The 19455-nt window shown below is 45.5% G+C and overlaps 1 protein-coding gene across 1 annotated transcript in view; it reads right to left on the reverse strand.

Annotated features, from left to right (window-relative positions):
- PELO (pelota mRNA surveillance and ribosome rescue factor) overlaps positions 1-19455 on the reverse strand; it is a 240600-nt gene that overhangs the window by 87539 nt on the left and 133606 nt on the right. Inside the window, exon 9 of the mRNA XM_069651673.1 lies at positions 17288-17361. Coding sequence (XP_069507774.1) covers positions 17288-17361 — 74 coding nt within the window. The remainder of the gene's footprint in view (positions 1-17287; positions 17362-19455) is intronic.

Genomic DNA, 19455 nt, shown 5'->3' on the forward strand with positions numbered 1-19455 from the left:
TGTACTTAACAACAACTCTTAAAATATAACGGCTGAGCAGCCATGCTGAATTAAGGGCGCGGGAGGGCACTTATGCAGTACGGTTAACACTTACAAAGAAGATAAATAAAAGTAACCACAAAAGGTAAGTACACAAATACTCAAGTTTAGTACACTACTACCCTAATTACACAATTAAAAGTAAGTAAAAATAACTGCAGACCCAACCCGGACAGGAGGGGATGGGGACCCCTCTCAACCTGGCACAGGAGGCCTAGCAGTGTACTTGACAGAGGTGGGGTGAGGGAGTTAGGAGGGCTGCAATCTCTGTCCTTTCCGCAAAGCCAATTACCATTTATCCACATACATATTGTCTACCAGGGCATTATAGAAGTATTCATGCACAGCCACATATACATTACAGCCATAGAGCAAATTAAACATTTGTAAACTACAGCCAAGGGGTTCCAGAAATCAATATAACATGTTAGCAACAGCTACCTTCCTAAACATTTCAGGGAAAAGAATACATGTAGTGTGGTGAACCAGAAGGAGTCGGGCGCAAGTTGGTTGTTTGCATATTCTTTAATTTAACCAAAAGAATTAAATGCCTATTGTGAGGGGTCGAAATGCGAGAAACACACAAAGGAATAGTTTTCTCAATGTTTGCCATTTATTAAATGAAAAAGGGTGAGATAAACACCTATCTTTCCCTATCCTAACAAGGATGTGCCTACCAAACAAACTAAAACTAAAGATGGATGACCTGGTGTCCAAAATGTCTCTGACCCTCACTCGAATACAAACAACAAAAGCATACAAGGAATATTTGGCAGTCTCCAGTTCAACAAAACAGTGTAAAAGTTCCAATTCATAAAGTACTCCTTGTGACCAGGGTTGGGCTCAGATCACCCCCCCCACACCCCATGGATCAATTCAGGAATAACCTTGGAAACGTTCTGATTCAATGAAGGTCTGATCAGTTCAATACAAAATGTATTTTCCCTCCTCTGCGTCATACCACGTGGTAAAGTAAATGTCTCTTTCGCAAAAACATGTTAAAAAATCAAAGCATGTGTCTTCCACAATATCCTTCTGGGTAAGGCAAATGTCTGTCTCACAAAACACGTTCATAAACCAAGGCAATTGTTCTCTTCAGAATGTAAAGCAATTACTAGCATATCACATTTATTCTTCCAACAAAATACTTTTGGTCAGGATAGCACAGCAACTACCTCTGGTAATGCAGCAGTTTGTCAAGATGATAATGGAGCCAACAAGTACTTTCCACCACACCTTTTTGCCACAAGCACCACTGCTTCAAAACATCTTTTCTGATCCACTCGCATGCCAGGACTAACTACTATTGATCCCTTTCCCTGGTGACTGGCCTGCAAGGAAGAAAAACTCCAACAACTACAAATGGTCTTAGTAGCAATATCTGTTTCAATATTCTGCACACCAGTATCCTATGTGTGGAGGGCTGCACAGTGGCTGCCTTTTTATGGTCTCTTGACTTTGCAATGTGGGTTACAGGATTCCCCAAACTGGAAACTGAAGAAATGAGAATTGCACCCACGTTGCCTCTCGACTGCTTCTTTACAGCCCCTTGTCAGTTGGCAATGTGGGTTACAGGTTTACCCCATTTGGTGTCCCATAAAAGGGGAATTGCACCCTCGGTTCCTTTATTTGTTTGGTATTCAAAATTATTGTTTACTGTTAAATGTCTTGCTCGGAGGACCCTGGGGTCACCTTTAGCTTCAGGCCAACTGACCGGTTTTCATTGGCGTCTCTGCTTCTCTGTTTGCTGCTGTGGCAGACCTCCTGCATCCTTACCTCTCCATCGCCAGGTCCCACGTAACCACAGCAGACTGCACTGCTCTTTTCCAGAGCTATGCCAGCTTGGTTTGGTCCTCAACGTCCACACGGCACACTGTAGCGCCACATGTCGGATTGGGAGCAGGTCTCCCCTTCAGCTGGCATTCTCTTCCCAATGCCGCTTCCTGCTGCACACACTCTGCAATGCCACACACCTTCACTTCTCTTGTCGGCATCAGCTGGTATTCTTCTTTCTGCAGCAATCCCAGCACTGCAGACTGCCTCTGCCCCAGCTACTCCTTCCAAATCGCTCTTCAGCTGCAACTCATTCCTGAGTTTAAATATCCCACTCAGGTTTCTTGCTCTATAACTAGACCACACATTCTGGTCAATAGCACCTTTGATCCTTACTAACTCGCGGCCCTTCTTCCTTGTCCCAGTACAACATGCATTATGGCTCTTGAAAGTCCATCATGGATTGCACAGCAGTCACATTGGTTTGCTCCATTTTACAATATGCCATCAATGCATCAGGAAGAATAGGGGAATCATGAGTTAAAGAGGTCAGCAATTCCCCCTGATACGAGTCCCCTCCCTTGTGATCCTTCCACATAATACAGCCCCCAGGGTCAGGATAAAGTAGCAGCTGCCTTTCCCTGGCCAAATGAAAGGTGGTTTTGGGATCATCTCACTAGATTCATCACGCTATCGTGCTCTACGACTATGGGTTTTTTCCCTACCTAACCAAACTAATGGTGCTCGTCAGAAGTCCAAAACCAAAAGTCCTCCATCCAACCACCCAATCCTACCTGGCCCTACCACTTGGATTTAAAAGCTAAATAAGGCAGCTCCCCTTTTGCCGGCTTGCTCAACTTTATTTCAGGGCTTCCAAGCTACAAAAGTTCTCTCAAGCATTATGAAGTATGAATTCCTTATTTATACATGTTCCGTAACACTCACTGATGAGTTTTTGTAGTTCTTGGTATATGTTTAAACTTTTGGTCTCTGGGAGCTCGAGAGTCTCACTCCTATACTATTGAAGACGGTGGCTCTTTCTTAGCAACAATAACCCTTTTACTTCAAGGTTTGTCTCTTACTCTCTTCTGAGGTATCTTATACCCTTCTCCTGTGTTTGGTAACCCACCTCCTGAACTATTTCCACTAATTTTAAATGTCTGACTTTTGTCACAGCTGTTTGGGCTTAATTCAGTATATTTATCACAGTCTCAACAAATAATGCCATAATCATCATAAGTTACGTTATGTAACTCTCTTGCTTTCTTCCAATACAGGGCTTCCTGTTCTTGTAAACTTTCAGTCTCAATATGGCTATCTTTTCGGTACTTTAAAGGATAGTTCCGGGACTTTTTTTTTTATTGTCCCTACGGGTCGGCCATGTGTTTGTAAGCATAAATCGGTAGATCGTAGGAAACTTTCCTATGGACCTTACCCGACTTTTCGCCCATTATCGCACTCGAAATCAGCCTCCATTTTGTGATAATCCTATCATTCCGCCGCATCGACCTGGCTCACCTGCCTTTGCGGCACTAAATCAAATCCCCCGCCCCTGAAACAGACTTTATCAAAACATTCATATTCCCCGCCTCTATCCGTGACGTGACTGAGCTGCGTAGGCAAACGCGCCCAGGCGTCTTCTACGCGACTCCACACAGACCCCGGAAATCAACACAGATCAGCTCACAATACAGCGCACCACAATTCGGAATATGAAACTGTACTTTGAAATCAAACCGCAAGATTGTAAATGTGGTAAAGTACATTTATTTGACATCAAATGTTTAGAGAATATTCAGCGATTTGCATTTTTATTTGCTCATGTTCCAAAAAGTTCGTATTGAGGAACGCGATGGTCCTTTGCTGTACACAGGGTCTTAGAGCATCTCACAATACAGCACCACAATTCGGAATGTGAAACCGTGGTTTAAAAGCAAACGGCAAGATTGTACATTTGGCAAAGTACGTTTATTGGACATCAAATGTTTAGAGAATATTCAGCGATTTGCATTTTTCTTTGCTCTCGATCCAAATTAGTTCGTCTTGAGGGAAGCGATGTTCGTGTGCAGTACACAGGGTGTTGGTTTACGATAAAAATAAGCTCTTCTGTCGCACTGATAATCGCATGGCTGTTCCAACAACGAGGCACTAGGCCACCACAAAGGTAGGTATGTTGCATCTAACCGTTAGTACCGCGTAAGGGCATACTTGTACTTGGCGATCGTCCCATAAAATGGTCAGGGTGGTAACGTTGTTCACGCGGAGAAGCAACTGGCGGCTGTAGAAGCCGTCCGCCGGTGTCTGGTACTCGTGACACAGACAGTAGTGAATGATGTACCTAAAAACATAAAAAATGAAATTAGTCTCACCATCAGATCCTTATTAAAATTATTCATTTCATAGCGAGGACAGCGCTACTGGGTGTACACAAGTGTTTAAAGGCGTGGCGAGGCATGGAGGGGGGGGGGAGTGGAGTACAAGGTAAGTAGCATAAAATAATAAATAAATAGGGCCAGCTGGTGGCAAGTGCAAGGTAAGTGCAGAACAAGTGCTGGGAAGGGGGGCTGTAGGATACTGAGACAGTCCCCCAGTGCAGGGGTTGACAGGGAGGCAGTGCAGGTGGAGAGTGGAAGGGCCCAGGACCGAGGTCGCAGACAGTGGACCAGTTGTAGCAGGGGAGAGGGAGAGAGAAAGCAGAAGCAAAGAGGAAGGTTTTGAGGTGCTTCAGTAAAAGCAGATGTTTCTCCTCCAGATAGTGCGCGGTAGAAAACACTATGCCACATAGAACGAACAAGTACAACTGAACCCGTCTTTAAAGCCACTGTATAGTAATGAAATTGCGGTATAAACTCATCAAAAGTTACTTACATTATATTTGCATTTTCCATTGTGTCTCTGTGTAGGGCAGACCCGAAACACCACTCCTTCTTTGCCGACGTTACTTCTTCTAATGAACGTGGCTCATCGTTTAGTTTCTGAAATTTTATTCATTATCTTTTCTTAGTCTTTCAGGATGGTCCCGGCCTGTCAAGGTCAAATCACAATAGAACCTTATATTGGGTCGTGGGCCGTTCCGCCACCCGAGCAAAACATCAAAGCAGCTGACCTTCACTTTGAGCGAGCACACATTTCTAGTTAGCTCCAGTTAGTGTAAGGGCATCTTGTCTGCGTGCCTTTTTTTTTATTGTCCCTATGGGTCGGCCATGTGTTTGTAATACGGAAACATTCTATAATTTTTGTAAAAATGATTTATATTACTGTTTGGTTTAATTGCAATGGGCCTGCAACATGAGGAGACTCGAGAGAACAGACAATCGAATTACAATCATTTAAACCGTGATGTGTATTTCTCAATGAGCTCTGCTTTAGGTGGACATGGAACAGAGGCAATGTTGGGTGGCAATGCAGTTGTCCCCTGCATAGGTTCGTTCACCACTCCATGTATGTGCCTATCGAGGACATCTACGATAAGTCTCTCAATAAACTCATATTGCATATCCTCAAACACTGGTTTGATCACCCATTGTTTACTTCTTTTAGTGAAGGCCTTATTGTAGCGAAGCGTCCCTAAAGTTCCGGTCGTCCTACTTTGTTGACGGCCAACATTATGGTTATGTGCCAAGACCGCTAGAAGAGTCCGATTTATCATGCCTTCCATGCCAAAATGCAATCTTTTGGGCCTGTACTTTAGGCACATATTGTGGAACACCTCCAAATCTCCTGTGTGGCAGAATTCCGTGAGTCCCCTCAAATCTCTTGTTATAGTTTTATCAAATACAATCTTTTCAATGGCCTTGTGAGTGGGTGATGAAGGAATCAACCACTTCTTCTTCCGTGCCTCCTCTGTGGACAAATGGCCATGTTCACATTTGTGGAAATGCTCATTTGTCGACCATCGATGTACGTTGCTACAGTGCAACATTACTGACCGCCATTTTTCCAGTAGAATTTCCAACGACCCTTCACATGTTTTTGAGCTCCACCAAAGATGGTTGCTGATTGACTTGGACCACTGTGAAATACCTTGCATATCTTTTTTTTTTCCTGCAGCCGACAATTTTTTATTGATTGATTTTGCAAGATGCCAAACGTCAAATTGGTGATTTATATTTTTGTACTGTTCTCTCATTGTCTTGGCAATTGAAACGTGTCTGTCCGTGGCTATCAGGTCGATCACCATTCCCCGCGATTGTAGTTCTTGCAATGATGCTACAAAGCCAACTTTCTCCATGGCCACTGAGGATGTACTTTGTGACACCTGCACGACCACCGAACTCACAATTTTCTTACTTTCCATGTCCTGAAAGTGGTAGGTGCAGTACTTGGCTGAAAATCCTGGACTGTCGCATTGTCCATCACCGGCTAGCCTGAAGCGTTTGCCCGCGAATGTACTTTCCATTGACATTTTTTCCATTCTCCAAGCTTCGCTGATGGCTGGAAATAGATAATCGGTTTGGTATTTGTAGAACTGACTTTTCGCAATGAAATGGATTCCCACAAACTGAAAGAAATACTGTAACTTTTTAAAACTTGAACCACTAAAAAGTGCGGCCGCTGCACAAAGTAGATTGCCTGCTGGCAGTTGCCCCAGCATGGGTTGTGCAGACCATGCGAACGGATGATATTGTGTACAGGTGGCATGTATTTTAAGGTTAGTGCCTCGAATTGCACGAGTCACATTAATCAATGGCTCCCCACATACTTCCCCACCAACCCAATGCCCACATTTCATCATCATAATAATATCCATCAAACAGCTATCGAATACAATGAATTTGGCCTCTTTCCTTATACTGTCACTCTGCATCCCAGCTGGTTCGGCCTGTAACGTTGAGGACATGTCACTCGCATGAAAGGTACAATCTCTGATATCGTCTTCCGCTATGCTGAGTGATATTGATGGTGTTTCATTGTCGTCCACTTCATTCTCTTCCATTGCAACATCTGTTCCTTGTCCGGAGATGGGAGAAAAAAACAATGTCTTCAACTTTCGCGTGCTCTTATTTTTTGCGGGTGTGGATTCTGTGAATTGATCTACGACTGCATCCAAACTACCAGGAGGACATTCACTATCAATGGCTGGTGGTGGTATAGCTCCGTTGTCAATCACTTCATATTCTTCCCATTGGCACGATGCATCTCCAGTCTCAAGTCCCTGCCAAAAGGTTTGACAAGCAACATCTCTCGTTCGCTTCACTGTCTGTGTAGATCTAGTTCTTACACCCACTCGCAACTAGAGGACAGATTAGAAAAGGGATGTTCAGTTTAAACACAATTTACAGTATTGAACTATTGACAGTGAAAGACAACATAATATAGTGAACAGGACACTAACCTTCTTTTGCTTTCTTTTCTTTGAAACTTTCTTTCCTCGAACTTCAACATCTGGACGCTGTTGCTCCGACTCGTGTGTGCATGTCTCCACTTCCTCTCGCGCTGCAACGACTATACTTTCATGATAAGCACATCCATCACTCACTGAGGCTCCATCGACTCGCTGAAACATAGAACTTTCATTAGTATGTATAATAATATTGAAAACACAAAATGTACTTGGGGACCAATACCCATACGTACATCTCAATAGCAAAACACGAATGAACGCATTGTGTAGAACATTCAAACGACAATAGTTCACGCATTGTTGATCTAGTTAGATTGAACTGTCAAGATCCATACCTCGGGCTCCGCATAGACTTCCATTGATGATATTATTGAAGATGAGGCTTCAGCAACTCCCTGAAACACAGTAATTGCATTAGTATGGTTTTCTATTTTGTTTAAAAGAACATAAACTTTCTGCAGGCGTCAACGGCTCATCTAAATAGACCTGCACAAATGATCAGTTGTCTAAAATAAATAATGGATATCCAAATATGATTCGATTTGCTCCATCGTTGGAAGTGTCACCACCCAGAGATCTGCATCAACTACTAGGGGTGATGTTCTTGTTGAAGAAGCTCCGTCAGCTCCCTGAAACATAGTACTTGCGTTAATAAAGAAGGAAGTATAGCGGATGTAATCACGTCATTTGATCTCGCATGATTGATCTGTCAGTATCCATACCTCGAAATGCATAAGAACATCAAGGGACGCTGTAACTGCGGTGCACACTTCTGCAAGCTGTTGCGCCGACCCGTAACTGCATGCTCCCCCTTCCTCTTGGACTAATGCTCCATCGACTCCCTGAAACATAGGACTTTCATTAGTAATGAACACAATATTGAAAAAAGAAGACACATAGGAGGGCGACGACAGAAGGACATACCAATGGCTAAAAACGAAAGAAACATTGTGTGTAACAATCACGCTACAAGAATGCAAGATCTGATGATCTCCATCGATGGAACTGTCCGGAAACGTACCTCGAGCATCTGAGTGACATCTACGGTTGTCGTCAATGCGTTGGACTCCTCAGCATCTCCCTGAAAGACAGTACTTGCATTATTTTGGATAACAATAATTATAACTGAAAACAAAGACTAGAGGACGAGTACTGTGGTGTACCATTAGGTAAAATAATTACACGATCAATTAAAACTATTGATTTACATGCCTAAAACAAGTCAGTGTCAGAATAGCTAAGTAAGATTACCCGATAGGCGCTTGAAGTGGCTGATGACTGCAATAACGACACGGATGGAGAATCTTCAGCCTTCATATTGAGTGGATACATAAATGGGGAAATTATTGTTAGCTAATGCTACACACTACCGCAATGCCGAGAGATAAATACGTAAACTTGACTCACCAGTGGAGGGATGTGGACGAATAGAGTGGGAATAGCGGTTGAGAGCAATTTTCGCCTCGCTCGCGGTGTTTTCGTCCTTATTAGCAATGATGTGGAGTACATGTCTGGGCTAAAGTGCCTGCTGCAGATGCGGTATCGATCACCCCTCTTGTCCGCAAAGACTTCTAGGACTCTACTTTCTATCTCAGAGGCTGGATATCCGCAATATCGGACCCATTCTCTTATCTGATCTATTGTCTTAGGGAAAACATGCATTATAGTACCTTCAGATTTGTTATGGGTCTTCGAAGGGCAACCGCCAATGGAACAGGCAGGCATTATGGAAAGTTCTGAAAAGTAAAGATCAACAATTCTCTATGAATACCAATGTGTTAAAACATTAAATGACACATAAAAGGTTCAATGCAAGGTCCGTTTTGGTTCTTGGAACTATACATGTTATTCACATGCGGATAAGTATTTCAATAACTTTCAAAAAATAGAAAAAGTAATTTGACTAAACTCAGAACATGTGACTAGTTCCTTGCATGTACTGTCGTGAACGAAAAGAAAACATGGATGCAATTTGATGACTACTAGCAAATAGATATAAATTAAAAAATTGGACGCAAAATGATTATGGTACATGGACTTACCTTGACGAACAAACAGTTAGATGCAGGGATCAGAGTAGTTTCTTGTCGTAGAACAGGGAGCAGTTCACAGGTTGCAAACTGACGAGTTTGCTCAAAGTGGTCACGGAAGTTCACAGAGACGAAGAGCAGATAACCAGCACCTTCACGGGCTGACTAGCAAAGCGCAAAGAAGTTCTCATTAGAAATATGAAGTGGGTTATAAAGAATTCGAAACAGGGGTGTGTTTGTGAATGAATGACGTGTATATGTCGTGGCATTATGCGGTCTGCAGGGGGCCGTCCAGCGTGAGCGGGGATGCTTGGCAGGAGACACGGGGTCTGGAGGTAGACATGGGAACAACAACCCATGCTCTATAGACCACTTTGAAGTGTACATGGTCTTTGGCACCTCTTGGCCTTTATCGCTCCCTGACAGCTCCACTTGCCAGCACAAGTACCCCGGTGCGAACTGCCTTTGATAGGGCGGGGGGTGGATCGGGGCGGTGGTCGTGCAGACAAGACACAGGAAGACTCGTGAATGGAGACACACTTATGTGGATTGCAGGGGGCCGTCCAGCGTGAGGGGGGATGCTTGGCAGGAGACACGGGGTCTGGAGGTAGACATGGGAACAACAACCCATGCTCTATAGACCACTTTGAAGTGTACATGGTCTTTGGCACCTCTTGGCCTTTATCGCTCCCTGACAGCTCCACTTGCCAGCACAAGTACCCCGGTGCGAACTGCCTTTGATAGGGCGGGGGGTGGATCGGGGCGGTGGTCGTGCAGACAAGACACAGGAAGACTCGTGAATGGAGACACACTTATGTGGATTGCAGGGGGCCGTCCAGCGTGAGGGGGGATGCTTGGCAGGAGACACGGGGTCTGGAGGTAGACATGGGAACAACAACCCATGCTCTATAGACCACTTTGAAGTGTACATGGTCTTTGGCACCTCTTGGCCTTTATCGCTCCCTGACAGCTCCACTTGCCAGCACAAGTACCCCGGTGCGAACTGCCTTTGATAGGGCGGGGGGTGGATCGGGGCGGTGGTCGTGCAGACAAGACCCGTTTGCCGCAGGGCCTCACCAAGGAGAGGCCATCTAACTGAATGTAAGAGGATGGCTGCAGGATCTACTAAATGGAATGCAGGGGGGTGAGTTTATAAATACCTCACCCTCCCAGGAGAATATACACTAGATTCATTTAAAAAATCAAAACAACCATTGTTAAAATACATGTTGGGCTTTATTTTAGATTTTAATTAAACATAAATAATAAACATTACACATTGTAAAGTTGAGGTTGCAGCACATCGAGGGAAAATCCGCGGTATTGTCCACTGTCACTGGGGAAATGTTGTCTAATGGCAAGTACCGCACAGGCAGGTATTACTCTCCGAACGCGGTGTCCGAGCCTCCCGTGAAGCCACCAAGTGAAGCAACGATAGGCCACCAGCCTGTACCACCTGTGAAAAAAAAAGATGCAAACTGTATTAAACTGACCAAACTTTCTTATCAATGTCGATTCAGGTAACACATGTCATTTTTCTTAGAAAAAAATTATATCTAGAAAATGCACTATATGGAACAAATTTACATGCGTTCGAATGATATGTAAATGTAATTTTATATGTGGGAGACGACCATGAAATAGTGGTGGCATCACTGACATCACAAACAGAGTATACTTACTCGTTACTCAGATTACGCGGACGAACAGTGCCGCGAAGTTCGTGCATAAGCACCATCATCATCCTCAACACGGTCCGTGAGAGGCAGGCTTCCCTGAACTCTGGCAGCTCGGTGATGCATTGCGGACTTTGCTCGCCTTCCTGCAGACTTTGCTCGCTTTCCGAAATGTAGGCCAAGCACCCGGAATTTTCACGGCAGCAGCAGTTCTCCTCCTCAGTTGGCATTAGCTCGCACCGATTGCACGTGCACCAGGTGGAGACGCCGTCCATGCGACATGGTCCAGGCTCTTCATCCGTTGACTGGTCCTCCCAACTGCCGTCCGAATCCCCATCGTTTTCGCGTGCTTGACTTTCCAGTAGTTCTTCCTCGGTGTACTCGGGCTCGTACATATACGGCATTATTGTGGCCATTGTGCGGTAAAGATAGTAAAATAATTTACAGAGATGGTACAGGTGTTCACACGGGCTACAAGCGGCGAAGGTAGCTGAACAGAGCACTGAAACGAGTCACAGAATACTCAAAGTAACAGAGAGAGGAATGGAATCGAAAATCTGCTGCTGTGTGTTGTGAAACGGTCTGTTTATACTTATTGGGGAAAGAGGCGTCCTGCCATTTCCATGGCAACACGTCAATAGCTGAGGCGCAGCGATTGTTGACACGAGACGTGCTTGAAATGGGCAGTACGCGTCTGCTGATGTCAGGCTCAGGGGCGGGGGATTTGATTTAGTGCCGCAAAGGCAGGTGAGCCAGGTCGATGCGGCGGAATGATAGGATTATCACAAAATGGAGGCTGATTTCGAGTGCGATAATGGGCGAAAAGTCGGGTAAGGTCCATAGGAAAGTTTCCTACGATCTACCGATTTATGCTTACAAACACATGGCCGACCCGTAGGGACAATAAAAAAAAAGTCCCGGAACTATCCTTTAATGTGGTCTGCATGGCCGCCTCTTATTAGAATCCCCCTGTTACATTCAGTCAGCGTGGGTTGATTCCGCGTGCTCGGCCATGTGACATGATCTGCCTTTCGCCTCCGGTTTCTCACCCCCAGGGGCTTCCTGCTTGTTCCGCTAACTCACGGTGGACGGCACACTTTTGCCAACGGCAGGATTTGTTCCTCCAACTAGTACAGGTATTGGTGTTGGTGTTGTTTGGCGAGTCCCCAACCCACCACAATCCTCTCGCGGTCACGCCACCCTTCAGGCGGTCTCCTGGACCCAGTCTGCACAGCAGTTGCTCCACTGTAGGTTATGCCGGACCTTTGGTGTCTCGCTTCAGCATTCTCTTTCGCTCAAGTTACCGCTGGCTCCGCGGCTCATCCCTGCTCCGCCTCCCCTATGCGCGTGTACGTCGGAGTGATTCCCCTGCGTATGCTTCCCTCTTCGCCTCCATTATTTGTTCCTCCTCTTTACATCATGTTTTCTGTTCCAAGCAACGTTATGTTTTTCTTCAAATGTCGTACTCTGTCCAGCATTACCTGAAGCCAATAGAAGGGAAACCATGTAATGTATTTAAAGGAAATCCCATATATGCAGACCGTTCTGCTTGTGTAGGGCAAACCTTGTGAGAATAGGAGTCCTTGTTCCCTATAAGCAAATCGCTCCCAAGGTCCCGCTTGCCCAGACCCCTACGGAGGGTCTTGCTGAGCAGGCTCACCTCCCTAGCCTCACAGGGGGTGGCTCCCCCTGGGGAAAAGGGGCAACCACCCTAGATTAGATGCAATAGTCACTAGATATAGTCACAGTGTTGCAAGTATATTGCACATGAGAGAAGTGGATGGTGCGACTTTCAAAATTTATATTGAAAAAAATATATATATCACAGGTAAGTGGTTCAAAGCACACTGAGACCCCCTGGAGGAGCCAGGAAACCCTTCCATGGGCAGGTAAGCACCCCAGAATTAATTTTCAGGAGAGTTTCAGGTAAGTTCATAGTTCCATAGGAACGAACGGGAAAAGTAAAGTAAAAGGGCCCTCTGCCTTTAATGGTGGTAAGTCTGATCTGCCTCACAGAAGTGGATGCGGCGATGACTAACTACAGGGAAAGCCACAGGAGACACCACATGAGTGTTGCAGGAGTTGAAAGATGGACTCAAGACCCCTGAAGAAGCTGCAGAACAGGAGAACCTCAATAGAAGTCTATGGGAAATGGGGTAAAGACTCACCTTTAAGGATTCTCTACCACAGACCAGGGAGACACTGGAGGATGAGTATCTCAGATACTTACCTGTGGTACTGGGGTGGGTAAGTACTCAAGTCTGTGGCTTAAGCAAAAACAGATCCAGCAACCCGAAACAACCTGGTGAATAAACACTGCTTTCACAGGTGCCATTATCAGGCTTTGTTGCTCCAGGAGTTGCATCCAGTGCCAATGAAGATCCCAGCGACCAAGGAAAGGAACAAAGGCTCTTCCCAGGACATATACCTTCAAGCCAGGAGTAGGAAATCTGGTGAAGAAGACTTCAGGAAAAGAGGGAACACGTAGAACCAAATCCCCCCCCCCCCCCCCCCCCCCACCCCCTCGTCACTCCATGGCAACAGCAGCTCAATGCACAAAAGAAGGCAGCAGCACAGCAGCAAACAGTCCCAGGATGGAGACAATAGGCCTCATTACGACCCAGGCGTTGGACCATGGTGCTAATAGCACCATGGTCCATGCCGGTAACTTACCGACTCCGCCATGGCGGAATGGGGAATTACCACCCCATTCCAAGGTTGGCGGGGTGGTAATTCCCCATGCCGCCATGGCCCTTCCCCATTCCCATTTTTGCCCCATAGGGCTCAATGGGAATGGGGAAGGCGCCAAGTACGGTGCCGCAAATTGCGGCACTGTACTTAGCACCAAGGTCCCTTTGCGGGTCCCGACTTTAACGGCTGGTAAAACCAGCCGTTAAGGTCGGGTCCTGCAAAGGGACCTCGTAATTAGGCGCTAGTAGGTTAACGGCGCCGCAGCCTTTTGCGGCGCCGTTAACAAATTAGCGCCTAGGTCGTAATGAGGCCCAATGGGTTGTGGCAACCTTGGACACCTTAAACTGAAGTACTGGTGGGATGTTGATGTCTCAGGACCCCTCTGGACACCAGCAGCTACCCACAGCCAAGCAGAAGATAGTGGTGGTAAACAGCAGGATGCAGCAGTAAAACAACCCAGAAAATGGTTCCAGATGGAGGGCTCGACCCAGTAGATGCAGGGAGTCACCGGGAGTCTTCAATAAGCCTGGACTTGGTTTTTAATAGCAAAAAACCCAAACCAGGATATGCCCAATCCACTGCACTTAGCAAGTATTGCCAAATGAAGCCTTAAAAAAAATGGCAGAATAATGCCTTCGGCAGTTCGCCAGACCTGCCACCACCAGTGACACCAACCGGCAAGCAAGAGAGTGCAACAGGCACAGGATACAGCCTAAATACCTTTGTACAAAGGGACTGAACCACCCCCACAGGAAGTGAAAGGGCTAGTCCAGGGACCTATACTGGCCTGAACCAGTTGGGTCCAATATGGAGGCTGTCGCTGTGGCTCACAAAGAGCCACGTGATCATAACAGCCATGCATGTCAGCAGGTCAGCAGGTTTCTTTTTGAGCATCTCTAAATATCTGAAGAAGACATAACCTTTCTCCCAGAAAATGGGGCTACCTTCAACGCTCATATTTCCAGTAGTTTTCCTCATCAAATAAGGTGCTGCAGCCCACCTGGATAAAGACAGTTGGATGGGTGGGGGGGTGCAGTGTGAAGAGAGGTGGAAACCCATCTACACAACAGATGATACCCAAAGGTCTTTCCAAATAGTGGGCCACACATCTGAAGGTTTTCCAGTAAATGTGCACGCTCTCCATGATGTTACATGACGGATGCACAAGTCATTGCTTTGCTTCCAGGAACACAATTGGAGAAAGAAACCGGCTGGTGTTGTTCACTGCTTGTGCGTTTGTATACTTGGGAGGCCCAGCTTGCTTTGTTGACTTTTTATGGATTTAAACTTTTTATTTTCAATACATAACATATTGAATTGGCAAATATCATTCAAATTATTACAATAATGCTAACCCAAATGTATCAGGCATATAATCAACAATAAAAATAAACTACCTAACTCTAAGTAATGAATTGAAGAAGAAAACAAACAGAATAGCAGGAGGAAAGAGGAAAAAAAAGACAATAGAATAAGGACAGAGAACCATAAAACATTTTTATCAATTAACATTTTATCAGTTATTAAGTCAAACAACGGTGAAATGGTAAATCTAGACGTATTAGCAAAAATAATAATAATTTCCAGAGACACTACATTCTAAATAAAAGATCTAAATTATACGTAGACCTCAAGGAAATTTCTCCAAATGTCCCAGAATTTCCCAATGTCTCCTGCATTCTTGTAGATAGCTTTTTCGTAGGTTGAAATAGTTAGAAGCTCCTCCACCCATTCATCGATATTGAAGGAGCTGCTTGACTTCCAAGATCTCAATATCCTCCTCTTAGCAATCATACTGGCATGGAGCAGCCAAGTCATCTGTCCAAAGGCGAGGTCATTCATCACAGATAGGTCTTTTTCTGTGTTAGCTTGAATGCACGTCTTTACTTCTCCAGCATTCATTTTGCCATACATTCACTATGTCACGTTTACTTATCCATACCTTTACTTCTCCTGTCTTTCACTTGCCCTAGCATTCACTTTGTCATTACAGGGAACCTGCTTCTTTGTTACCGCATATTCTACCCCCCTGCCACCTCTTGATCCCAACCCTAACCTTTAGCTAACCTTAACCACATGCATGGCCACCATCATAATATGAAGCGGCAGACAAGTTATGAAGAAGTAAATGTATAACAAAATAAATGGCTGGTGAATAAATCTCTACACCCAGTAAGTGAAGGGGAAGTTTTCTAGGTGAAGTAAAGGGGGGAGGGGAGGGGGTATACCTGTTAGCTAATCTGTGAATGGCTGAAAACGATCAATCCTTTCAAAAGGTAGATCCAGGATATTCTCCCAAAGGTCAATATTAAACTTGGAGGCCCTCGTTTAAGCTTGTTGTGTCTTCTCATTCCCATGGCATATATCACACACTGCAGTGACTAGGTTAGGGAGCGGGGACCTTATGAGGTCATCTGCCACCTGTTGCAGATCCTTTTCAATATGCTTTCCAGATAACAAAAGGATGGAAGGAGACTTGTTCTACATATGACTGCCTGCTACAGGAGACTCAGCCTGTGACGAGGAGACAATACAGAGCTTCTAGACACGAACCAGCCTGTATCCAACGTTCATCCACTTCCTGACAAGCCGGGCCAAATGTAGTTTCTCCCAGAGTTTAAGATTTCACCCGGAATACCCTGGTTATGTTGATACCTGCAGACAGCAGATGTAGTAAGCAGGAAGAACCCCAAAGTTCAGTGAAAAGTGGACACTCATTTAAAAGGAAAATCTGAAATGAGTGACCCTAGATGAGTGTAGGAGAAACCCAGTCTCAGCCTCTGATGCACTGTAACGGCTCCACAGAAATACCTAAATAACACCTTCTTGGTGAATCATGGCAATAAGCCCCGGGAAGTCCTTAGCACAGTTGCCGGTCTGAGTCTTCATAGTCGCCTACAGCAATGGGCAGCTGCTTTATAACAGTGTATGCCCCTCCCAGGGCCAGTGACGAGAGGGAATGGGGCACCAAGGCAGGGTGCTATTGAAAGGATGTGAGAAGTACTTTCCTGTCTTTTCCTCACCAGCAGAAAGTCCTTGAAGGATACAAACAGACATTTCTTAAAATCCCATTCCCAAACGGAAGCCATTTCCATAGTGAACTTGCTGACAAGGAATTTCATAGTGAGCAGTGTTCCCATGCATGGTTCCGACTCAAGCACTCGACATCAGAAATGAACCTTCTCAAAACATGCAGGAATAAAAACACTTGTGGCAAAAGTCGTAGGGAATTGCTCTCAAAGCGAAAAAGCATAAAGCTCACAGAAATAAAAAGTGGAAAGTGACAAAAAAGGCTTGTTGGTGCACAGGCGTCCAGTCCTGCTGGCACGCCTGTGCTCCTCCCTCCGCCTGGCAAGTCAGAGGGAGGAGCTACAGTGGGTTGCATCACCTTAACCCAGCAATGCACTCCATTGTTACCTAAAGGAATAGCTGTGCAAAACTGGGATCAGGTCCTATGCTACACAGGAAAGACATCCCAGAAGCATGGAATAAAGGGTAATGGACATGAGTAAATTGGGTAACCCAGGTACACCTAGTTCTTAAAAAAAATGGGGACTGAAATAACCCATCCCATTTCACCCAGACCAGGTTTGAATGTATGCTTGGAAGCATACTTAACCCTCTTCTGCCCCGCCACCACCTCTGGCCACTGTTTCAACTCACCCGAACCGTGAAATTCCTAAAATTCAGCAGAAGAGGGCACTGATGAGCTCCATGTCTCTATACAAACTCACCCATAGAAGGCTCGATCTGGCTCGTGCTGCAACATTTTGTAGAAATCTTCCAAAGCTTTCACTTCTCCAGCTGCCTGTGGCAAGAGGAGACCGGAAAGAATGTTACCCACCGCATTTCTTAAAATTAAGACGCAATGTTAACTCCATTAGCCTCAACATGAACAACCCCACCACATCTGCCATAGAGAAGACAAGGAAAGAGCCAATACATCACTTTTTAGAACTTAAATCCTTCATTAGAAAGTATCCTTTATAGACAAGGGGCAGACTGATGAACATGATCATATGTCCTTTGTATGAACAAGTACTTAAAAGTGGCACGGTCAGCATAAGGGACCACACATTTTGATGAATAATTATAATTTGCTTTTAAACCTAGAGTACATCATGACCACTATACATTATTGTTAGGGAGATGTATCATTAGTATGCTTAATCCCCTCTCACAGCAAGACCTCCAGCACACTTTGCTGGACTTCTTGACCCTGGTCTTTAAATCCTAAATGAGTGAAGCCTTTTTACGCTCATTCATTCATTCATTCTTTTAGGGTCTGTCTTTTGGAACTCTATTCTTTGTATTCTACATATACTGTGGGGTCTGTCTGCTCCATGGCTCTTAAAAGGCATCTGTGTTTTACTACTGCAGCACACAGCTCCTTATGGGAAATGTTGCTGGGGACCCTCAGGGTCCACCTTTAAGATTCTTTTTTAATATCCCCAAGAATCTACTGCTCTCGGGGATAGGGAGATTTTGTATCGCTCCCAAAACTCTATAGTCTGAGAGATTGGCAAACACCACCTTCAGTGGAGTGCCAAAGGGATACCTAGCGGCCCCCTTCGCTCTACTCCTGTGACTTTTTAGTTACATAGACAATCACCTAGTTATGGCTGGTGGCAATGGATGTGTTCTACCAACTATTGTCTATTATTTGGTACTGCAGGCTATGGTCATAGCTTCAGTGGTGCACAATAAGGGCACCCAAGTACCAACTAGGGACCCTCCCTTTTTCACTGTTACTAGCGTGGTTGATCTTGGTCCGCCCTTCTTCTACCATTCTGGGAGGGGAAGGCATAGGCCTGTGTGTTTTGCCTTTAGCAGGAACCCTTGGGTATCCCCGCCTAGGCTCCAGAGAGTCTGGGCAGGCAGGAAGGAGGGAGGGAGGGAGGGTCTGGCTGTTCTGATTAGACAAACGCCCCTTCCTGTAAAATGCTGAGAGATTACAGTGTGTGTTGGAACGGTATAAAAGGTGAGGCTTCTGTAGTGAAAATCAAGTCGACCACTGGAAGCTGAAGTAACCGAAGAAGACGACAACCAGAGACGCATGCAGATCCTTTGCAACACTGAAGCGACCACTGCTGCCATGACCCCATTTTCTGTGCAACTGAAGAGCTCTGAAGAGGACTCCTTCCCTTTGGCTGGTGGCAACAACCAGTCCCAAGACTAACTTTGAATTTAGCCATCTCCCGTGGTGCTCGAGTTTCCAGAGCTGCGGAACCCCAATACTACGAGACCTGTGGCCTATTTTGAGGGCATCATCGTGGGAAGGCCAAATCCGTCCAAATCTTTGCTGAACCTGTAAGGACACTCCCGAGATCCAATCCAACTGGCCCAGACCCCCCCATCCAAGCGAGAGACTGCCGGAAGCGAAGACAATTAACTGGGCGAACGTGTCCTTTGTCGGTGCTGCAGAAAAGGTGCCAAAACCGCAGAGTGAACCAAGAAATTGCTGAAAGTCGCGCTACAGGTCCTCCCTCGAGACAGCTGCTAAGAGATCCTGTCCATTGTCCTGCATTAGACCAAGGAATCTGGTGGTCGAGTCCGGAGCTGCAACATCGCGGAGCATCCAGCACAAACATTTTCTTCTAACCAGGGGTGTTGCTAGGTCTGGAAAAGATCTGGGGCTATGCTAATGTCAGGACTGTCGGGACTCTGGGCTATGCTAATGTCTGGACTGTCGGGACTTGGGGCTAGCTAACCTTTTTAGCTGTAGCCCTTGAGATTCTATCCAGGGCAACAACCAAAACACCTGGGGCTATAGCCCCTCAACCGCCCCCCCACCTAGCAACGCCTCTGCTTCTAACCTAGGGTACTGTGGGGAAAAATGTATTGCTTAACCGATTTCAAGAAGTAGCTCCAGAGCATTGGAGTGCACAAAGAGGTGTCCAGG

The sequence above is a fragment of the Ambystoma mexicanum genome, chromosome 3p, assembly GCF_040938575.1.
Source record: "Ambystoma mexicanum isolate Mex_15411 chromosome 3p, UKY_AmexF1_1, whole genome shotgun sequence".
Classification (NCBI taxonomy): Eukaryota; Metazoa; Chordata; class Amphibia; order Caudata; family Ambystomatidae; genus Ambystoma; species Ambystoma mexicanum.